We start from the raw sequence: 23,464 nt of genomic DNA, 5'->3' as shown, positions 1-23,464 counted from the left end.
TTTCTCCTTAACCAATTAGGTTGGGTTTCGGTTCTGAAGGGGGACATTTTCACGTTACATGTACTGACGTACCAGTTGGTATGCGCACCCAACTGCAGGTTGCAGCCGCACTGTAGGTCTCTCCTCTGCCAATGTCACTCTTCTATACGTTCGTCTTTACTGTTGAAGTATACTCCCAGGCCAGCTGCAACAGCAGCGGCAGCTTCCTCCTACAGAAGCCATGTATGGTAGGGTTCATGTTCATGACATGCATATGCGTATGCGTATCAATCACATCACTATCCCAGTGTGCTCGTGTGACAGAGACTCCCATATCCCAGAACAGTGGTGCTCCGGTGAGGGGAAGCTTCCGCGACGCCGAAAGGCTACAGCCTCGCTTTCCCTCCTTGTTCTCAGTGCTGAAGCAGCCCTCTCGCATCGTTGCGCCGGGAACTGTTTGGCGGCGCCCAGTGGGGGGCGCCGCCGCCGCCGCCGCCGGCCCCCCGTCTCCGGACCTGGAGAGCGGAGATCCTCACGAGTCGCCGGCGCCGCCTGGCGCCTGCACCAGGAACGCTCGCTCGGCGTAGCCGGCCGGGGCCTTGACACCACACCACGAGTACTCGGCATTGCCCGGACCTGACCGGAAGGTGGAACGCAGTGCGTGCTCTTCCATACCAATATACCATGCCATCCGAAGCAGATTACCGTGTGAGGCTGAGAATTTGCGCTCGGAATGGGAGGGTGCACGAGCACGACACCGGGCAAGTGAACACATGGCACATGCATAGTGGGATACGGGTGCGACCGCTAGTTTGTCCTGTCCTACTCACTGCTCTCTGCCAGCATGCAGGAGAGAGACTAGTGGGGACGACGAAGACCGGCCGGGGGAGGCGCTGCAACAGGGGCCGAGGGATCTCAACGCCGGCGACAAAATGTACAGGGCGCAGAGGTAGGCCGGAGCGGAGCGCCTATAGGCTGTAGTCGCCGCCCCCTCCCTGTTGCAGTGTTGCTGCTGCCTGCTCGGATGCAAGCCGCCGCTGGGTCTCTCTGACGGACGCCGATCCAGGCGTAATCCAAATCCGTGGAACAGGACTCGCGCCTCGGCCTCTCCCCCAAAGCTGACGGTGATCGAGGCGATGGAAACCTGCTGGTGCGGCGCGCGGTGTCACCATGACACCACGCCTCGCCACCGCTGCAGATTCCATGCGGCCACATGCTGCAAGCGCATGGATCGCCGCCGGCAGCAGCCGCACGCACTGTTCCCCTCCACAGGTTGCACTGTATGCCTAGCCAGAAATTGGCTGCCGCCGTGCTAGCGGTTGATGAGCGCCCCAATATAATAGCACCGGAAATTTTACGAAACAGTTCAGCATGATCCACACAAAAGATTATCAGGTTTCGCACAAAAATTTTATGTGCTGCTAGGCTTAGGGCAGTTCAGGCTCCGGGTTTTACGAAGTGCGGCGTCGGCGCAGGGGACACGCGTGGGAGAGCCGGCCGGGCAGTCGCCCCGCATGGTAGCACACGAGTAGCCGAGTAGGCGTATACATGTCGCCCGGGGACCAGATACGAAGTTGGCGTTACCGGAGCATGCGAGCGACACAAACAGCCTCCGACAGGCGCCAGGGGCGGCCGAGCCCTTCGTAGCCGCGTGCCGCGCGCACGGCCAGCACGCCGCATGCATCCGTCATTTGCTAACCTAGTTACTCACGTCGTGTTTAGTTTCAACGCAAAAAATTTTTTCGATGGAATATTACTAATTTGAAGTACTAAATGAAGTCTATTTACAAAACTTTTTGCACAGATGGTTTGTAAATCACGAGACGAATCTAATGATGCTAATTAATTCATAATTAGTGGATGGTTACTGTAGCATTACTGTTGCAAATCATGGATTAAGTAGGCTCATTAGATTCGTCTCGCGATTTACAGCCCATCCATACAAAAAATTTTATAAATAGACTTTATTTAGTACTCTATGCATGTGTCAAAACATTCAATGTGATGTTTTTTTTTGTGTTTACAGGGTTTACTGGTAAATATCTAAATAGGGCATCATTTGCTAACTTGATGTAGTGCTGTGTAGTGCTTCGTTTGAGCAAGTATTCTGCAAGACTGAACAAACTACTACCAGCAGGGGGCGCCCACTTCTCCTCCGCCCATGTCGCGGTTGCAGCTTTAATTTCAGAAACACTTAAACTCCCGGTTAGCTCAGCACCATGCCTCATGATCTCTCCAAGTGTCCGAGTCCGACCCCTCCAGGCCTCCATGGCATGGCATGCATATCATCACAGATTCACAGGAGGCCGAGAGCTAGCTAGACCGGCGGTAGTGGTAGCGCCCCCTGGCGAATCGCCCACACACTCTATTGTCGTCGACGGACGACAGGGGGTCCGTCCAAAGCGAGACGCTCCGCCACCGCCAGAAATGGCGGGGCAAGTTTTTGCCCGATATAGCTACTGTTTGCCGGCCAGTTCGGAGCAGCCGGCCGGTACAGTGCCCACACGCCGCCGCAGCCCGGCCATCTTTGTTGGCATCATCCACTGTGCCAGTGCGCCCTGCTGCTAGCTGCGCCGTGGTGTGGTGTGGTGTCCACGCCGGACGCAGCAGCTGCATCACAAGCGCGGGCGCGCACACGCACTGGGCAGTGCCACCCAGGGCCAGGGGGCAGCAGCGCACGTACGTGCATGGCAGATCGACGCAGGCCGGCCTCTGCGTGTGCTTCCCCCGGCCTTGCTGGTTGCTGGCATGCTGCTGCTCGCAATTGTGATGAGGGGGCCAAAGGCCAGAGCCAGACCAGGGCGCGGTGCAGGCGACGGCCAGGCGTCAGGGGCGGGCCCATGGCTACCCACTTCAGTTGTGTCATCGACCTCGCCTAGTCTTCTCAACCAGTCTGCGGAAAGCAACCGCTCCTGGCCAAAAGATATCATAATCAATAAATGGGTCTTTCTGGCTTCAGCCCCCCACAAACAGAACGACCCAAATGATTACGCATAATTCGGCTGCCGGTTGTGGTTCGAGAATTAGCGACAATCGGTGTTCAGGTTCTTTCGCCCAGAATCAACAAAACAAACATCAATGTTCAGACGCATATGGGATAGAGTAACTGAACTTTGATGCTTCTAGTGAAAAAAATAGAGGCCTTGACATTTTATGTGATGTTATAGAATTAGCGACAATCGGTGTTCAGACAGCAGGTACTCCTTCAATACTGCTGCTAGTATGCTCATCAAGGGAAAAAATCAAATTAAAGAAACGATAGGTGCTATGAAGATGTTTGAAACAAATTGAAGATGTTTGAATCTCACTGTTTTCTCATCATCAGTTCCAGCTCACCAGTGCTATGACGGCATGCATGGTGGATTGGACGATCGGTGGTCCGTGAATAGACCTGGGCATCCTCCGGGCCGGGTTGGGTTCGGGTCGGGCCAAAAAAAAGCCCAGTGTTTTTTCTAGCGGCCCGTGCCCGACCCGACCCGGTGGCCGGGCCGTAAAATTGAGCCCGCACCCGACCCGACAGCCAGTCGGGTCAGGTCGGGTTCGGGTCGGGTCGGGCCGGGCCTATGTAAAATGTCGGGTTCCTTCGGGTTTCGGGTCAAAAATTTTAGCCCGTGCGCGGCCCGTCAGTCATACCGGGTCAAAAATTTTGACCCGAGCCCGCCCACCAAACTCTTTGGGTCGGGTCGGGTCGAGCTATTTTCGGGCGGGTTGGGTCGGGTCCGTCGGGTCGGGCAGCCCATGCCCAGGTCTATCCGTGAACCTGTCGCGCTCAACTCCACCTATAGATGAGCAGAAGGCCTGAGGCCCGGTAACCCGGCCCAAGCACGGACGACGCGGCATGGCCCAAGCACGGCACGGGCCCGAAGACACCGGGCCCGGGCTAGGCACGGCACGAGTCCCGGGCCGGGCTTGGGCCGCTAGGCAGGCCCGTCGGGTGGCACGGCACGGCCCGCAATTAGTGGAAGCCACGGTAGAGGCCCGTTAGCTTATATATAACTATAATTATATACTTATATATGAACTTATAATTTGTCATTTGTCAATAAGTTAACTTATAGGTGTAACTTATGTGTTTTTTTAATATTTATGAACTTAATAATATTTGAGAAATAATATTTAGCTTATACGATTCTTTAAACATTTGTGAAATTGATATCGTCATATGTTTATGAGCTATTTGGGCCGGGCCGGCACGCTATTTTGGTCGGGCCATTTGAGCCGGCCCGGCATGAAAATAAGCCCATGGGCCGGGCCTGGGCCGTCGGCCAAGCACGAAGCCCGGGGCAGCCCGGCACGGTGGCACGACGGGCCAAACTTGGCCCGGCACGATCGAGCCGGGCCCGGCCCGGGCCCGGGCCAGGCCGCCCGTTTGCTCATCTATAACTCCAGCATTGACGGACCATTTGCTAACCGCAGAGACTGGGAGCCTGGTACCGCCGCGAGCGAACGATCTGCATCCATGAAAATCTGTACTTATATTTTAATTTGGATCACCATGCAAATCGAAATTAAGGTAGCTAGCCACTCACCATGTTCGTTGTGCTGGTGCTGGAGGCTGCTGCTGGAGTGGTGTGAGAGAAAAACACTGGAGGCTGCTGCTGGAGTGGTGTGAGAGAAAAACACTGTTGGCTAGCTGGTGGCTGGAGGATGCTACTGGAATAGTATGAGAGGAAAATACTGTTGGCTGACCGGAGGAGCAGCGCGGCGAACGGGGTGAAGGACAGCTACTACCTTGCTTCATTTTGGCTGCCTCTTAGCTCATCTTATGCATCCAGAGGTGCATATAGTAGCTACTCCGTTCTCAACAGGGCTAACCATTTCTCAGCACTATAGCTAAAAGTTATCATAGGGCATACTATAGTGCCGATATAGAAGTCCACTGCTATATATAAAAATCCCTCATTTCTTTTTGTGAGTGTGCAGACAAAAAGATCTCTCACACGAATACTTATATACTTACTCCGTCTCAAAATAAATGCATTTATAGAGTTTGGGTGTGGAGATCAATGGTAGTGCAAAATTATATATATACCCCTACAAAGATGTAATGATGACATTTTGCGAGGATAGAAAGTAGAAGAAACAACTAGAACTAAGTTGTCTCATACATAGATGTACTTTTATTTTGAAAATAAATTTTGATATTTATTTTGAAACTGAGGGAGTAGCTAGCTAGCTGAACATGTCATTTGAGTTCACTAGCATATATGATTCGTTCCCCACAAGTTCAGATCAAGAAACAAAAGCAATCTGATAGATGCCTCCAGCTAGTATTGGAATTAATCTTTAATAGTTTTATGTTGGTTCTTCTTCCCGGTTTATGTTTCCTTTTTCCATTTCGTTTGAAGAACCATAACCCCTAGCTAATTTTAGCCACTTTTGTTTATTATAACTACATCATTTTTCTAAAGAACTATCTACCTCGAGTTGGTCTGGCCTTTTAGTCGTCAAAAAGAGACTGTCCCCGCTAATTACACATGCAATCAGCATGAACTCGGAATGTGAGCATATCTATATAACCTATATACATGCATCCTAGTATCGATTTCCGCTGACTAATACCATCAATGCACTACTTATTAGTTTTTGTAAGTACCACGCTACAAAATTTCTACACGGAGGAATCATTTAAGAGCCTTTCTCAACTAAATTAACATGTTTTCATATATAATGCATTTTTAGATTTCAACTTAAAGTTCTGTTTAAAAATTTCCACCGCGGGTATCACCTAGTTTTTCTGGTAATTATGCAGGTGAAAACTAAACTTAACCGGCTTTGCGTGCACTTGCAGCCAGTAAATGTGGCGCGCACCTGCACACTAAGGTTAGTCTTAGTGGAAGTTTCATGAACACAGATACATAGACTGGGAATTAGATAACCGTGCTAAATGAGTTTTATGGTGATGAAACTCTCCTCACATCCCATGAAACTCCATCCTTCTCTCTTCTTGCCATGTCAGCAAAATTGATAATATTTAACGGCATAAAACTCTCCATGAAATCCCATTGAGACTGGCCTAATACAGTCAATGAACTCGGGACCCCACCGGCCTGGTGCCCTGAGCGAAGGCCTTGTTTGGTTAGGGGGTGAAAAAAAATTTATGAAATTTTTTTTGCCTCTTTGACTACTAATTAGAGGTATTAAATAAAGTCTAATTATAAAACAATCTCCACAATTATGGTGCTGTAGCTAATAAGGCCTTTGACTAGATAATTAGAAGATGATTAGAGGTGGTTACTGTAGCATCTCTGTAGCCAAATCATGATGGAACATGGCTTATTAGATTTGTCTCGAAAAATTACACCTATCCGTAAAAATATTTCACAAATAAACTTCGTTTAGTACTACACGCATATATTTATTTTTTTTTGAAAAAAATTTGAGGGTGAAAACCAAGCATGGATAGTGGGTGCACGGTGCCACAGCTCAGCCCCTGACAGGTGCGCGCCCAGTGAAGTCTGAAGACCCCTCCCCGGCACCGGCTCTAGCCACCGAGGCCCTCCTGCAGGTCGTGGACGTACGGATCCAGTCAACGGCGCGGACCGCCATGTCATTGGAGGCCGCTGTCCTACGGGGCGGGTACCGCCGCTGCCACCTCCCCCTCCCCTCTTCTCCCCCATCCCGCCAGCAGCCAACCCATCTTCCCTCTCCCACCACTGCTTCGTAATCCGCGCTGCCAAGCATCTCTCGCTCCTCCCCTCTCTCTCTCCTCTTTTATTGACCTCTTCATGAGAGTATTTTTTTTATTAGTAGCCAGCACACGCATCACCCTTTTGCATGGCCGGAGCACCCTTGTTACCGGGTAATAGCCTGCACCCTCTTTCCCCTTCCTGCGTCGTCGTCGTCGTCGTCTCTCTCACTCTCTTTCTGTACAGGCACGGCCTTTGCGTCATTGGAACACACATCGTCCGTCGGGAGGTAGACGACGGTGCCGTGAGACCCTCCTGGGTGCGTGGGCCTCGCTTCACGTGGCTCCTCCACGTGGTGCGTGATCGCATGCACGGATGCGCCTGCCTGTTTCTCTCAGCTCGGCTGGGCGATCGAGACGCGAGAGGAGAGAAGGCAGCCACGACCACGAGGCGAGGAACATGATGGATGGATGGCGCGCCGAGTTGCTGCATGTGGGGTAGGAGACGATGGCGTTGACTTTACGTTTGACTGTCGTGTTTACCTTGTCCCAGTCCCACTTTGGCCAAGCCTTTCGTCCGTTGCGTCTGCTACCTCATGCTTTTCTCACCCTCTGTGGTCCTTGGGAACAGAATTACTCATTTCGGCAGTTCTGGAAGCCTCCAGCCCAACAGTATTTTCTTCTCACACCGCTCCAACACCAGCTTCCGGCCACTGGTCCAGCGTACGGAGTGCATAACGACTAGCTATGACAGCTAGAGGTACTACTGTAGCTAGGCTTCGCTTCGCCATGCCAAGCTGCTGCACAGCTAGACCTCGGGAGCCAAAAATCGTAGTGCTTGTGTGCAAATGTGGTGATACGACGCTTACTTGAATGATAGGTTTGTCACGACAGCTACGTGGAGCCGTGTACTAGTTCTACTATACTAGGGGTTGTGAAGATACTTGAATGTGATGGGATGCAGTCTCTCTAGAATTGCTTCACAGCCACTCTATTCGCAGCAATCGCCTAATAGTATTTTTTTCACACCAAATCAACATTAGCCACCGGCTACCAATCAACCAGTAATATTTTTTTCCACAATAAATCAACACCAGCCACCAACCATAGCCAGCGAGTAAATTGAACATTTTGAAGTAACACTACAGTCTGGCCGCTATAGATCGTCCATTTAATCTCTTCTATTTTATTAAAAATCTGCGTAATTCTTTATTATTATTCAGAGGTAGAATTTTAAAAAAGTAAAATGGAAATCCAAAACGGCATAGGAATAAGTGGAAGTTGAAATCTCTTTTCTGACCAGAAACATATTAAACCTCCGAAATAAAATTTCTGGGAGTAGATAGGAATTTGCTTCCTTTATGTTAAGAATCCTCTATTTTAATTCTGCATTTCTTTTTTCTACGCACTAGATGCCCATCAAGCAGCAAAAGTGTTTACAATTAGTACTTGCCGTACAAGCAGGGTGGCCAAGCACTAGTAGCGCTTTTCAGGAGACAGAAGGTCCACTCCATCACCAAAAAAATCACATGACCGGTAGAAAATCCCAAAAAGGCTTCTTCGGTTGGTCGGCAGTGCTGGAACCACACTACCACTCCTACTACGACTCATTGTAACGCTCCTCCAACAGTGTTCCTTCCTTGTTAACGACGGTCGAAACCAACGATTAAGCTAATGGTAAACCCCAGCCAAACCCTATTTGTTTTATGCAACCAACGAAGGAGAGCAAGGCAAAGGAGTTCATTGCGATGTCCTGCGACACATGAGGTCTCTCTCCTTGGTTGCATGCGACTGTCTGCCCCACTGTTTCGAGTCACAACACAGGTGCCTCGGAATTCGGGGCCCGTCGCCACCGTGCCTGCCTCGGTGACCCCCAAAGCGCCCGCAAATCGCAGGTTTTGGCTCACCTCGCTCCACTACCTAGCTTCCTCAACTTGTTGCCCCCCCGGCCACCAATTCTTTTTGGCGCTGCCACGCCGCACGCAGCACAAAATCCTACCTGAAAACGCTCCACCTCGGCACCATAAACTAAACTGTTTAATTAAACAAATTAACCTCTCGATCTAGAGTGTCAGCGTCGTACGTGCAACAAGACTAAAATAGCCCTGCCGCCGGTGTGTACTGAACTCATCGGCGTCCCCGCACGGGTGCAGCAGCTAGCTTGCAGTGTGGCACCTTCTCTGATGCGGCAGTGCCATGCCATGGTAGACCATCGAAGAAGCCACATGGCCCACACCGAGCTAATTAATTAACAAACAGGACACACGCCGTATTATACTCCATGCTAATCCTTGTTCTATGTACTCGTACAGCATGACGAGAAAATAAGGATCATTGGCAACCTCTTGGCTGTAATTTAACCATGCATGCAGTGTGAGCGAGAGAGCTGAGCCAGCCGGCCGGTCAAATGGAGCGCTGCGACCGACACACGCACCCACACGGCTCGGTATCCGTTGTATGGTTGTGACCCGAGGGCAATGCGGTGCGCTCGTACCACCACCCTGGCCGTTAAAGCGGCCAACGCTGGCAGAATGTGGCGTGGGGCCGAGACCACACCAGAGGGATGGCCCACACGGCAGTGTCTCCCCCGGTGGCAGGAAGGCGAGGTCCAACACATGAAATATAGACAAGTACACCACCGGGCAGATTGCTAGTGGTACGTGCATCCACCAAATAAATGGGGGCACATGCAGGACAAGCAGAAGCTAAGGCAAAATCTTGTCATGCATGCTCGTTCCAAGAAAAAAAATATTATCATGCTTTTCACAATTAATATCTTGAAGTCTATGCATGTGTTTTCCCATATGCTTCTTGTTTCGAATATCCACTCGCAGAGAACTTTTGGGGTAGTATATTTGTAGTCGTCTGCAAGGCTATAAAGAAAGATGTGAAACATGCAGCTGTAAATGTCAACTGAAAAAAACTTAGCACCCGACTTTTGTAATTCATTGACCTGATCGAACTGGTGTAGGCTGGGTCTGATACTCCCTCTGCCTTAGAAAAAAACATATAAGAGAATCTGAATTTATCCTATTACAAACTATATATTCCAAATCTTTACTATTTCTAAAGTAAAAAAATAATTTCTTAATTCATCGATCGGAATTCTAATTGGAACACTGACGGATCAATCGGAATCCATTCAGAATCTACCAATTGATGAAGGACCGAGACGGACAACCAAAAGACAAATCAATCAAAATTCAAATAAGAACACGAACAAATTAATTGGAATCTCAACCGGAACCTGGATAATCAATGCCTCCACAGGCATAGCACGGTCTTTACATAGAGTGAAAAGAGCACAATGTTGGTGGTCTTATGTAAGCCCGGATAAAATTTATATGATGCGTAGCAAGCGCACTGCTAGTGAAATATAAAATGTATTCTTTTTTATCAAACTTAAAATAGTTTACTTTAAACCAACTTAGATTCCCTTTAATTTCTGTTACAGGTGGAGGAATAGTATGTATATTGACGTGACATTGGTACAATTTCCATATGAATCTTATGAACCAATCACATTGAAGCCGGGCCAAGGGTGAAAGATAGATATACCTTCATTGTCCCTAAAAGGTTTCTACACGAGCTCCCTTATGACGGAATCCAGTCATATCAAGTCAAGTTACATCAATGCAAGGCAATGGATGCACCCTAAATCAATGTCTAATTAATTTTTAAAAAATACAAGTAACACTTTATTACAGTATCTACATAATTAATTTGTTATCTACTTGCCGGAGTAGAATGCACTTTTTTTTATCGACGTCCTTTTAGAGAACCACGAGACAAGAGATGAGAGGAGAAACTTACTCCATGCCACTGGATCTTAGGATCTTGCATGCTAATTTCCGTGTAAGATATACAAAAGGCTCTATGTATTAATGTTACAACTCTACATTAGGTGGTGGCATGAAGGTAAACACATAAAACCGTGCACATCTTTTGGCTGATGCAGCGGTTCAGATAATTCAATTTTAAAAAATTGGAGCTGATTATCTGTTATTATCTTTATTGTTAAATATTACTTGGGTACTCCCTCCATCTCAAGATACAAGTCATTCTAGAAATTTTAGGACAAATAACAAAAAAACAAAATGACTATGCTTGCCTCTATTTATTACCTATATTTGACAGTAATTGATTCTTAGATACATATACACTATCTAACTAGGGTAAAATGGGGATAAATTTGAACCTTAGAACAACTTGTTTTTTTAGGACCCATAGAGTATTCATTACTGCACCTCAGTTCTTTTGCAACACTGTGATGGAAGACCAGTTCTCTGGGATTTTGACCCGTGGTCCACGTGTATAGACAGCAAGGATAATTAAATTCCTATCAGATTAATCTCTATTTCTACTGTATATGACGGACTAAGGAAATAATACATGTTTTAGAAATATTATTAATTGGAACAAATTGATCGGAATCACATTCGGAACACGGACAATCCATTCTCATAATCACAGTCCGATGAAGTGGATGAACACAAAAATTAATGGTAACACATATATGTATTATATTATATTACCTGTAGCAACATCTAAAAACGCTAGTAAAATAACAAAAAAGCAAAACCATGAAGAGTCAATAGATATAAAAATGAGTTTCTAACATTACAGAATTCCATAAAAATGTTTCATCATAGATACAAGATAGTATATTTCATCAAAATACAAGCTGGCACCGTAAAAGATCAACCAAACAAATACTGGGCAGGAGGCACGGAAGAGGACAAGAGGCTCTGCCAAGTGCCAGTATAGGGGAGAGCTAGCGAAGATCTCATCATCTCCTGGGGGCAGGAGGCTGGTGCGAATCATCAAATCCAAGAGATCCGATAGAATCTAGCAACTCATGATGAGATCAGATCAGAGAGGCTATCTCTATCTCGGAATATATATGGATTTATAGTAAACTGTAGTAATCAATGTAATGAACAAAAGCATGGCCAACAAAGAATTGATGATAGTCCTAGCTAAAGCTACGCTAGCTAGCTCCAAGTTTCAACGACGACAGAAACTTCAAACCAAAACCCAAAAGAACACGACCACCTGCTGCAGGCTTCTGCTTCTACGAGCCAACGAACACCCACTCCTCCCCTTCTCTTTCCAACCCCTCTATGTTCTTCATGTGCCATAAATGAATTGCCACTTCACTCGCTGCGCGTGCAGGAGCGGAGCTACGGATCAGCGTAAGCCTTGGCCGCCATCATTGCATCCGCTTCTCGAAGCAACGCAGCGCACGCGCGCCTGCCGATCGCCGCTAAGCTAGGCCGGCTAGCTAGCTCTGCGGGACTAGAGCTGCGGCGAGCTAGTCGGTGTAGCCCAGGCGCCGCAGCTCACCGGCGAGCTTGTCTGCCTCGCTGTCGTCGTCGGCGGGCTCGTCGTCGGACGGCGCGTGGGTGGACGTCGTGGTGGATGACGCGCCGTCGCCGTCGCCGTCGCCGGACGACGAGGGTGCCGGCATCAGCTCCTGCGCCAGCGGGTCCACGCTGGCCGCCCGGCTCTTGGGAGGCGACGAGGACGAGCCAGACGCCGCGGGCGAGCGGCCCACGATGGGCACCGGCTCCGTCAGCAGCTTGCCGTCGCGCGGCGGCGAGAACGCCACGGGCAGGTACTCGTCGCTGTCGCACGGGAACTTGGAGTTCTTGAAGTGCTCCTTGAGCGCCTCCAGGCCCTGCGATGCGCCACCACAACGTGAGCGTGTCAAGTCACACAATTGAAAAATAAATGTGAGCACGCAGATACGAAGAAAAATATTTTTGGCCTAGGAGAAAGGCAGCAGCTGCCTTACTTGTACGCGCGCGTATGTGACTTGGCAAATCTTGCGCGAGTTGTACACCTCCCACGGCTGCTTGTGGAACGCCTTGTACAGCCGCACGGCGGCCTCCGGCGAGGTCATGTTGACGAAGCCGTAGCCCACGTTGCACTTGTTGCTGAAATTTTTTATGGTTGCAAAAATTAATTTGCTTGTGTCAAACACGACAAAATTCTCATTCCCTTGGTTCGCTGGGCTGGAACTGGAGTGGTGTGAGAGAAAAACACTATTGGCTGGCTGGTAGCTTAGAGTCTGATGCTGGGGCAATATGAGAGAAAAACACTGTTGGGCTGGAAGCTGGTGGAGCTGATGAGCAGAGGGAATTACGTGCAACTAGTAGATATGGAAATTCAGAATGGCATGGCGACAGTATAAACTACTACTATAAAGCCTTGGAATTGAGACAGAACAGAGTAAAAAAGCTTTGCGGCATGATGCTGCTTTATGTGTATGTGAAGCTGCATGCCTTCTGACAGCCACTAATGTCCTCTCGTCATTGGGCATTGATAGGTCCTTTCTCAACTTGCTTCGTGCAAGAGAAAAGCTGCTGGTGTGAAGATAGGGCTTAAGCACACTACAATTTTTTGTTTATTTGATCAAAAGTTCAATTTTTCGCATTGTCAAAAACACCGATTATTTATCTTTTTGCACAGATGCAACAAACAGCCAACAGATACGTCTGTCTCTACTGTCTACACCCCCATCGGTGCGTCTCCCCTTTGTGTTGGCCTTGTTATGGAAGTGCAGGGCTGTGCAAAGCAGCGGATGGATGCGATTGCAGAAGCAGCGGCTTTGGCTAGAAAGGAAGGCAGGTTGAACAGGAGCAGATGCTGAATCCGCATGCAACCAAAGAATCCATGGCATCAAAACGAGAAGGAACTGGCGTGATCCCCCCCTTGGGCCGCTGCCAAATTTATTTCCATTTGGGCTAGTAACGCCAGAGCCATCTATGCCTGCGGCTCCACTGCACTGTGTATACTCTCGCTCTACCCACCCAAAGATAAGATCCCTCGATCCACAAGCTCTCACGCTGTCAGCAGCCGAACCTCTCCTCGCCTTCCACCACCCCATCAGAGCACATTTCCCATTCCATATCAGCAATTTTCAGGGCACCAAATTCCCAGAAAAAACAACCGAATTTTCAAGCTGCCAAGCGTGTGTTGTTGCATCGGGCACCATAAAATATAAGGCCGTGTTCAGATGTTTTGCAAAAAAAATTTGCAATGGAATCTTGCGAATTTGAAGTAAATAAATGAAGTCTATTTATAAAACTTTTTACACAGATGAATTGTAAATTGCGAGACGAATCTAATGATGCTAATTAATCCATAATTAATTAATAATTAGCAAGTGATTACTGGAGCATCATTGTTGCAAATCATGAATTAAGTAGTCTCATTAGATTTGTCTCATGATTTACAACCCATCTATACAAAAAGTTCTATAAATAGACTTCATTTAATACTCCATGTGTGGAAACGACTTCATTTAGTACTCCATGTGTGGAAACATTCGAGGTGACTTTTTTTTTGCGTTTAAGAGGTTATGGGGGTGGGAACTAAAATGGGCCTAAGTAAAATCTGCCAAAAGTACTCACTTGAAATCGATGGGGAGGTAGACGAAATCGTAGGAGGAGAAGGGCTGGCCCTCGCCTTCCTCGCCGCTCGCCGCGATCCGCTCGTTGGAGTGGATGCAGTGGTTGTCCAGCATGTTGAGGAGCAGCTTCTGGCTGCGACCCAGAGGCCTTGAGCATCAGCAGAATTGCAATTCTAAGCGAGCGGCGCCCATGAAATATAGCATTGTCGCGGCAATGTGGAGATTGGCGACTGGCGAGGATACCTGTACTTGTTCGGTATGTTCCTGATCATGACGGTGGTCCTCGTGTCCATCTCCTGAGCCGGCGCCGCCGGCGTGTCGGCGTCGCCAGCGGCCTCGGGCTCCTTGAACAAGAAGCGCGCCTCCCACCCGCTCTTCCGTCCTTTCCAATTCCCGCCGCCGCTCCCGGCACCTTTCTGGGTTTGCTTCCCAGTCGCCGTCGCGGTCGACGAGGACGCCGACGACGGCACGACCTTGTCGCCACCCTTGCTCTTGCGCTCATGGCTCGTTCCGCCCTTGGACTGATCGCCTGCGCTGGTCTTAGAGGAGCTCCTCCTCAGAAGCACCACTCCTTCCCTCGCCCTCACGGAGCCCGACGACGACGACGAGAAGGAGAAGGAGGCCGACGGCTGGGGCGTTCGCCACGCCGCTTGATGCCTCGGCGGCGTCGGCGCGCTGGGCCGGTGGTGGGGCACGTACACGCGCCTACGACCGACAGGCCCACGGCAAAATTTCAGCCGCCCAGTGGAGGACGATCGAGAGAAGGCAATGTTGGAAATTACCTGCGGGGCCCTGGGCCGGAAGGGCGTGTGAACTCGATGGCGAGGCGGCGGCCGAAGAGCTCCTGGCCGTTCAGCTCGGCGAGCGCGCGCGCGGCGTCGCGCGTGTCGAAGAAGTCGACGAACTTGTGGCTGGGCCGGTGCGCCGACTCCCTCACATCCTTCAAGTCCCCTGCGAACACGAGGACGGGCCAATACAATTGCTGCGGGAAACACAAGAAACGAGCGTGGGAAAACGAAATGGCTGGTTGGTCGGCTCGGTCGGTGGTGGAGGGGAGAGCGTACCGAAGGCCTGGAAGACCTGGCGGAGGTCCGCCACCGAGACGCCCGGCAGGGGGCTGAGCACGACCAGGGAGCCGCGGTTGTCGCCGTCGCCGCCGTCGCCACCGGTGGCGAAGTGGGCCCACACGGCGTGCCCGAGGACGAGGCCGCGGCAGTCTTCGTGGGGCCAGTCCCAGGCCTGGGGCGGCGTCGGCGGCGGGGGCCAGGCCGGCGACACGGTGGCGGCCGCCGCGTAGAGCTGGCCCAGGCGGCTCTGCTGCCGCATGTGCTGCTCGCGGACGCAGGCGACGGCGAGCTCCGCGGCGCGGATGTCGTAGAAATGGACGGTGGCCACGCCCTCGGACGCCACCGCCGACGCGTCAACGGAGCGGATCGCGCCGAACGGCGCCATCGCCTGCGCCACATCGGCCTCCTGCGCGTGCGGCGGCACCAGGCCCAGCACCACGACGCGGCTTGATGGGCCGTCGACCACCGGCGTCGACGCTGGCAAGGTGTACCCCGGCTGCGGCGGCGCCAGGGGCACCGCCATCGGAGGCACCGGCATCGGCACGGCCATCGCCGCCGCCGCCGCCGGCACCGGCATGGCTGGATACGGGTGGGGGTAGTATATCTGAGGCGGGAGCGGCTGTAAAGGGTAGGGGGCACCGACAGCAGGGTAGAACGCCTGAGCTGCGGCATCGAGAAGGTTGCCCGAGGCTCCAGGGAACCCACCGATTCCGCCCCCTCCCCCACTCTCCATGGTTAGAGCTCGGAACAAACGAAACCGCGACGTCCAGGGAAGACGCCCGTCCAAAGATCTAGGACTTGCTAGCGATTCTTGATCATGCCTTCGATCAAGAACCACTGAACCAGGCGAGAATTGTACTTGGGGACCCCGACTCTCCCTTTCTCTCTCCTGCTTAGCTGTATGCTCGGTGTGTGTGGAGTGAGAGTGGTGGAGGTACTACTGACAGAAACGAGGGAGAGAGAGGGGGCCGGAGAGAGGAGAGAGAGAGAGAGATTGGGAGCTCTTTTTATGGTAATTGTCGCCGAAAAAGAAAACCGGTGGGCTTTTATTCGGAGCTCTACAGGAACGAGGTTGGGGGAGAGATGGAGAGAGAGGGAGGGAGGGAGGAGGGGAGAAGAGTCGAGGAGGGAGGTGAAGGCGCGGTACGGAGGGAAGAGGATGGAGGAGTGGCGTTGTGCTGGATTGTTTCGCTCGGATCCTCTGCAACGACAGCACTTGTTGCTCTTGCACGAGTCATGCCCCGTGCGTACATGACAGGCCCCACGTCTGCTTCTTTTGCTGGAGAGATTTTCCAAGAGATTTGTTTTTGCTTTAATTTCAGAGTTTAGCTTTAGCTTTCGTGAGCAGTCCACCAGCTCTACAGTTTTTCTTTCTCACGTTCTTCGAGCTCCAGCCTCCAGCTCCAGCCTGCCGAACAGTGTTTTTCTCTCACAGCACTCCAGCTCCAGCCTCCAGCTTCAGCCTGCCGAACACGGTGATTTGATACTAGCATGCAGGATCCCAAAATGTGCCTTGGCCACTGTTGAAAATCTATCAACAACCACAAACTCGTACCGACGTTCCGGCTCGTTCATCTCTTCCTAACAATTTACTAATATATCTAAAATTGTATAGAGTGCTATTCTAAATGTATCAACATTTTGAAGTTGAAAAAAGTCCTAAACTTGTTGCAATAATTTATATCCATCTGTGTCTTCGAACTAAGTATACTTTTTTTATGAAAGTGGACCTTCTTTTGAACATTTTCCCTGAAGTTATAAAAAAGTGCCCTAATGGGAAAAATTGCATCACTAGATATCCATCGGAAGAAGAAAAATCTAGGGGTGCAAATGATTGACCATTAGGTGCACCTTCAGCACTCCTAAATTTAAATATTTATATTATTTTTTAAAATGAAATCTTATTTTAAAAATATTAAAAATATTTAAATTAAATAAAATTAAAGGTGCAACTAAGAGTCACCTGTCTGCACCTCTAGAAAAACCTACTATTTTGATCGCCCCGTCAGTTGCTAGGCAGATCTCACAATGATGGCCGCCTACAACATGGGAATGCACGCATTAAAGTACAGGTTTCAGATTTGTTGTTTAGAAATACTGTCACTGTTAGTATTTTTTCCAACCCAAAAAACCAACAAAATTTGCTGCAATATTTAGTTTAACTAGCTTCAGCATAAAATTCCGACAAGTTTTTCCCATTTCTTCACACTCAAATGACACGTGCATTTTTTCTCTCTTACGTCATGTAGGCGTATTTCTGGTTGTATATGTGTTGTGCTTTGAGTGGTATGTGATGTTTCCGTTGACAGCGAGATGTCTGTGGTAATTTCATCAATCTCGAGGTTTTGTCAGCTAAGATTTCGAAAATGTTCATAGAAATAGGATTTGCGTACATGGATTTTATAAGATAAGTATGCGTGCCGTTGTGAATATTTGAGGTGCGTTAATCTAAAAAAATATGGTTGTGCATTAGCTACGTACCATCAGAAAGAAAAACTTGGTCTACGTACACGTAATGACCAAATCTTGTGATGATGTGCAGAAGAATCATGAACCCTGTGGTTAATAAGACCCTATAATCACCTCGGTTTTGGAGTTGATGTATCCTTGTTCATCTTTTTTTGTTAAAGATGTACGACCTACTAGTATCCTTCCTCTAGTCCCAGAACTGCAAACCAAAGCGGTAAAACCCAAAACAAGAGAGGAAACCACAAGAATTCTGACTCGATTCCCTGGCTCTTTGGAAGCAGAAATGGGTGCAGACAAGATGGACGCACCCCGATTTGTGGGAAGCACGTACAGTAATCGCAGAAGATCCTGCACCTCCGGCGTCTCCCTGGGACAAAAGGCGCGATGGCGGAGAGGCGAGACGGAAAGGCACCCTGCAGGCAGGGGCGGTGCGCCGGCGGCGCGCAGCCCTCTCTTCCCAGTCTTCACTCCCCTCGGCGGGGAGACAGTGGCCATGGTATGGCAATGGCATGGCATGGCATGGGGGTTTAGGCCGGGGGCCCACGGGCAGCGGCATGTCCGGTCTTGTCGAGGTGTGTATTTAGCCACAGTAGGTATTCTTATCGCCGCAGCCTGACGCCCGTATTGTCATTCCTCACCAGGCCTTTCACTTCTCGCTGCCTGCCTCTTGCTTTGCTCCGATCCCGGCCGCTCTCTCTAATCCGATCTATCCACTCGTCGATCCGCGCTCCACCTTCACGTGGATCATGGCGACGTGGAGCGGAGAAAACACTACAAATGATGGCACTGTTGCTGGTGGTGGCGTTCTGTTCGGCTGCTGCGGTAGGCTGGAGCAGACTACCAGCAGGAGGCGAGCCGTCTGCAGGTCGAGATGTCATGGCGCGCCGCCTTTTTTTTTTTGCTTTCTGGCCCTTCACGCCAAAGAAATTCACAAACAGACCCCTGATGAAACGTTTTCTGTATCTAGACCAAGGGGGTCGGCGCCATGGGCATTCACAAACAGACCCCTGATGAAATGTTTTCTGTATCTAGACCAAGGGGGTCGGCGCCATGGGCCGTGGCGCCGACCCCCTTGGTCTAGATACAGAAAACGTGTCGGCGCCACATGACATGGCGCCGAGCTATCTGCCAGCGTGTCGTCCTCTCCGTCGTGGCTGCTGACGTGGCCCACTACCTCGGCACCAAAGACCACGGCGCCGAGCTCGACGCCATAGATCTCGGCGCCGAGGGTAAATATTTATACCCCCTGGCTTTCTTCCCCGAGGTTCCATCCATTCTTTCACCATCTTCTCGGTTATTTTCTCCACTCCCACTCGCCGAACCATCCGAATCGAGAAATTCGACCTTGAAAACTCCGATTGGAACCGCGTATTTGCAAGAGCAAGATATTCTGTATTCCCTTCTATATTTTCACGCATCGATTTGGTATAGAATAGGTGCATTATTGAAATCATTGTTCGTCATTTGGCGCACCACACTATAGCGCCAATGTCTTTGTCAGGATCAACCTACATTCCGTGGAGCAAGTGTAAAGCCACCGTATCCGAAGGAATTGATGTGCCAATGTGCTTCTGCGGTTCGTTGTGCAAGTTCATGCAATCAGAGATTTTAGGAGATGACTACAGCATGAGGTTCCATTTCAAAGCAAAGAGACTCGCTTAATAGTATAGCTGAGATGCAATGACAGTGAGCTTTGCGACTTAGCGCATCGGCAACTACATTTGCCTTACCAGGATGGTAATGCACTTCGAGCTCATAATCTTTAATCAACTCAACCCATCGTCTTTGACGCATGTTCAAATCAGCTTGAGTGAAAAGATATTTGAGACTCTTGTGATCAGTATAGATGTTGCACAATGTACCCAAAAGAAAGTGTCGTCAGATCTTCAGAGCATGGACCACCGCTGCTAATTCAAGATCATGGGTAGGGTAGTTCTCTTCATGACGCTTGAGTGATCGCGAAGCATAAGCAATCACTCGATTCTCTTGCATCAGAACACATCCAAGTCCTGTGCCCGAGGCATCACAGTAGACATCAAAAGGTTTTGTAGTGTCAGGCTGGGCCAAGATAGGTGCCGAAGTAAGGAGCGTTTTCAATTTTTGGAACGCTTCGTCATATTGATTACTCCAATAAAACTTGACACCCTTCTTAAGGAGTTCAGTCATCGGTTTAGCAATTTTGGAGAATTCTGAAATGAACCGATGATAATACCCAGCTAAATCCAGAAAACTACGGATTTCAGGAACAAAAGTTGGAGCTTCCCAATCTAGTACATCATGTACTTTATTGGGATCAACGGAAATACCTTCAGCAGATATGACATGACCTAGAAATAGAACTTCCTTCAGCCAGAAGTCACACTTGCTGAATTTGGCATAAAGCTGGTGTTCTCTAGGACGTTGAAGAACTATGTGAAGATGATGAGCATGTTCTTCCTCATTCTTAGAGTAGATCAAGATATCATCAATGAAGACCACGATGAACTTATATAACTCTGGCATGAATACTGAATTCATGAGATACATGAAATAGGCGGGAGCATTAGTTAATCCGAAGGACATCACCAAATACTCGTAAAGACCATAACGAGTTGAGAAAGTTGTTTTTGGTATATCTGCCGGTCTGATTTTGATTTGATGATAGACAGATCGAAGATCTATTTTTTAGAACACTTTGGCTCTAGCTAACTGATCAAAGAGAAGGTCAAAACGAAGAAGTGGGTATTTATTTTTGATAGTGACTGCATTCAGAGGTCGATAATCCACACATAACCTTAACCCTTGGTCTTTCTTCTTCACGAACAGAGCCGGGCATCCCCAAGGTGAGGTGCTCGGTCGAATGAAACCTTTATCTTGCAACTCTTGCAACTGGACTTTTAATTCAGCTAACTCACTTGGAGTCATTCTATATGGCATTCTTGATATAGGTGTTGTGCCAGGTTGTAACTCAATGACAAATTCTATATCTCGATCAGCAGGCATGCCTGGTAAGACCTCCGGAAACACATCGGGATATTCACAAACCACTAGAATTTCTTCTAAGGTTTTTACCTCAGGCTGGTATACTACTCTTGTTGGAATCTCGTGCTGGAAAAGAGGAATATCCATAGGACCATATGTGGGAGAGTTTAACTGAATGATGCGGAGAGAGGTATCGATGATAGCGCCGTGCCTTTTCATCCAATTCATTCCAAGTATGACATCTATCCCTTGACTTGGAAGGACAATGGGAGTAATTGGAAAAAAATTCCACCTAAGTTAAGGGGAACATTTCGAACTACTCGGCCGGTATTTAACCGTGTGCCAGGTGTCTGAATAATATAGGGTCTCTCTAGACATGTTACTTGTAAGTGAAGTCGTGCCACACATGCTTCACTGATAAAGGTATGGGATGCTCCAGAATCAAATAACACAGTAACAAGGCAGTGATTAATGGAGAACATACCTGCCATCACTTGAGTGCCCTCCGGAACCTCCTCCAGAGTGGTGTAGTTCACGCGACCAGTCTTAGCGGGTACAATCTTCTTTTTCTGATCTTTCTGGGTAGAACCTTGACCCGGCACATGAGTCTTGTAGTTATTCTGCCGAGGTGGCATACGACAGTCACATGTGAAGTGCCCAAGATTACCACAATTGTAGAAGGGGTAATTGTTGGGGCGTGGAGCTTGTAGTGCTAGAGGTCTCTGCTGCTGTGTCGGGAAACGTGGTGCCCACTGCTGCTGTTGCTGTGGTGGCCTAGCGACCCAACAACCCTGCTGCGGAGGGCGGCTTGGAGCCTGCTGTTGACGCTCCTTAGCGCCCCCGATTTATATACTCTTTGTGAGTGTCACAACGTGGATTAGGGGTGTGTGCCAACACATCGATACCACGGAAAAAAATCCGGTTGTCTCTTGTCCACTCTCTTTATTCAAGCATTTTCTTTCATGCAATTTATTCATGAGCTTGACTTAGAGATCATAACTTAGCTCTACCTTGCTAGGCTTTACTTCTCTTTTTATCTCTCTTAGCTTGTGTAGGTAGCTTAGTTATCCGGTTGGTGAATTGGTGCCTTACTAGCATTGCATAGGTTAAGGTTGCTTTACTTTGTTTTAGAAATTGAAAAAGGCCCAATTCACCCCCCCTCTTGGTCCATCGATCCTTACAATTGGTATCAGAGCCTCGTTGCTCATTTGGATCATTAGGCTTCACCGCCTAGAGCTATGGCCAAGATGGGTGGTTCGCCTCCTCACTTCGAGGGCAAGAACTTTGCCTATTGGAAAGTTCGCATGGCCGCATATCTTGATGCGATTGCCCCCGAGGTTTGGTTGGCCACAAAAACCGGGTTCACTGGAACTCCCTCCACGGAACAATTAAAATGGAATGCCAAGGCTAGAAATGCAATTTTCGAAGCCATTAGTGAGGAAGTCTTTGCTAGAGTTAATGGCATGGACTTAGCAAGTGATATTTGGAAGGAGCTCATTGAAATTCATGAAGGCTCCACTAAAGTTCGTCAGCAAAAATATCACTTGTTTAGAGCTAAGTATGATTCCTTTAAAATGCTAGCTCATAAAAATTGCAATGATATGTATTCTCGCTTGAATGTCATTGTCAAGGACATTAATGCACTTGAAATATCCAAAATTGACAGTGCCTCCATCAATTGCAAGATTCTCATGCTCCTCCCGAAGCCCAAGTATAACATCATCAATGCTATGCTTCAAAAGGAGAATCTTGACACAATGGAAGTGGGAGAACTTGTGGGCGAAATTCGCGCTCATGAAATGAGTATCCTTGGTATGTCCGAAGAGCCAACTTCAAGTAAATCAATTGCTCTAAAGACCAAGGCAAACAAATCCCGCAAGCTCAAAATGATCAAGCAAGATTCAAGCTCTAGCAATGAAGAAGATGATCATCATGAAAGCTCATCCGATGTTGAAGAAGATGGAGAACTTGCTCTCATGATGAGAAAGTTTACTCCCTTGAATGACAAGATCAATAAGAAGGGTTTCAACTTTGACTCTAAAAAGGGAATGTTCCGGCCAATGGATGTCAAGAACAAAATTTGCTACAATTGTGGAGAAAAAGGCCACATCCGTCCAAATTGCCCCAAGCCGGACAAAAGAAACAAGGATAACAAGAGCAAGCATCGCCATGATTCAAGCGATGATGAAGAAGAAGAAAGGAAGAACAAGAAGGTTGGGAAGAAGAAGAGCCATGACAAGAAGACAAAGCTCTTCCCAAAGAAAAAGGGCAACACCAAGAGAAGCTTCTTGGTGGAAAAACAAGAGTGGGTGACCGATGTCTCATCAAGCGAAGATTCAAGTGATGAAGAAGACATTGTCACCATCGCCCTCACAAATGAAGAACCATCGCTACCTCCACCTCCAATGTGCCTCATGGCCAAAGGTAACTCTAAGGTATGTGAGAGTGAAGATGATAGTGATGATGAGCTTGACCCTAATGAGTTTGCTAACCTCATTAATGAGTATACATCCGTCATCAAGAGGGAAAAGGGCAAAGTCAAGGTTCTTGAGAGCACTCGTGCCAAGTTAGAGCTTGCCCACTCCGATTTGCTTGGCAAGTACAATGACTTGCTCAAAAAGCACAATGAGTCACTTGTACTTGCTAAGCAAGTTGAAGAGAGCCACAAAAAGCTTAAACAAGAGCATAGGGAGTTGGCTCACAAGTACCAAGAACTTGAATTTGCCTATGAAGCAATTTACCCAAGTCTTGAGAACTTTGCTCATGAAACTATTGAGAAGGTCAATGCTTCTACTTCATGTGATGACCTACTCATTAATGCAAATGCCACTAATGCTTTGCCCGAGCTTGCACCTTCTAGGGAAAAGGAATTGATGGATCAAGTGGCAAGCCTCAAGAGTAGTGTGGAGAAGCTCTCAAGAGGAGAATACATCCACAAGGAGA

General features: G+C 48.7%; 1 protein-coding gene across 1 annotated transcript; it reads right to left on the bottom strand.

Annotated features, from left to right (window-relative positions):
- Positions 1-11,474: 11,474 nt before the first annotated feature.
- On the bottom strand, positions 11,475-16,261 carry LOC120708988 (protein terminal ear1-like). Its single transcript, XM_039994462.1, has 6 exons — positions 15,089-16,261; positions 14,807-14,975; positions 14,268-14,729; positions 14,026-14,157; positions 12,405-12,546; positions 11,475-12,287 (listed from the first exon to the last, which is right to left on the bottom strand). Exons 1-6 carry the CDS (start codon positions 15,822-15,824, stop codon positions 11,922-11,924), a joined length of 2,007 nt encoding a protein of 668 aa, XP_039850396.1. The 5' UTR covers positions 15,825-16,261; the 3' UTR covers positions 11,475-11,921.
- Between the last annotated feature and the right edge of the window lie 7,203 nt (positions 16,262-23,464).

Source organism: Panicum virgatum, chromosome 5K (genome assembly GCF_016808335.1).
Source record: "Panicum virgatum strain AP13 chromosome 5K, P.virgatum_v5, whole genome shotgun sequence".
Classification (NCBI taxonomy): Eukaryota; Viridiplantae; Streptophyta; class Magnoliopsida; order Poales; family Poaceae; genus Panicum; species Panicum virgatum.
Note: the sequence above shows the minus strand (reverse complement) of the source record. Positions and strands in the feature narration are given on the sequence as shown.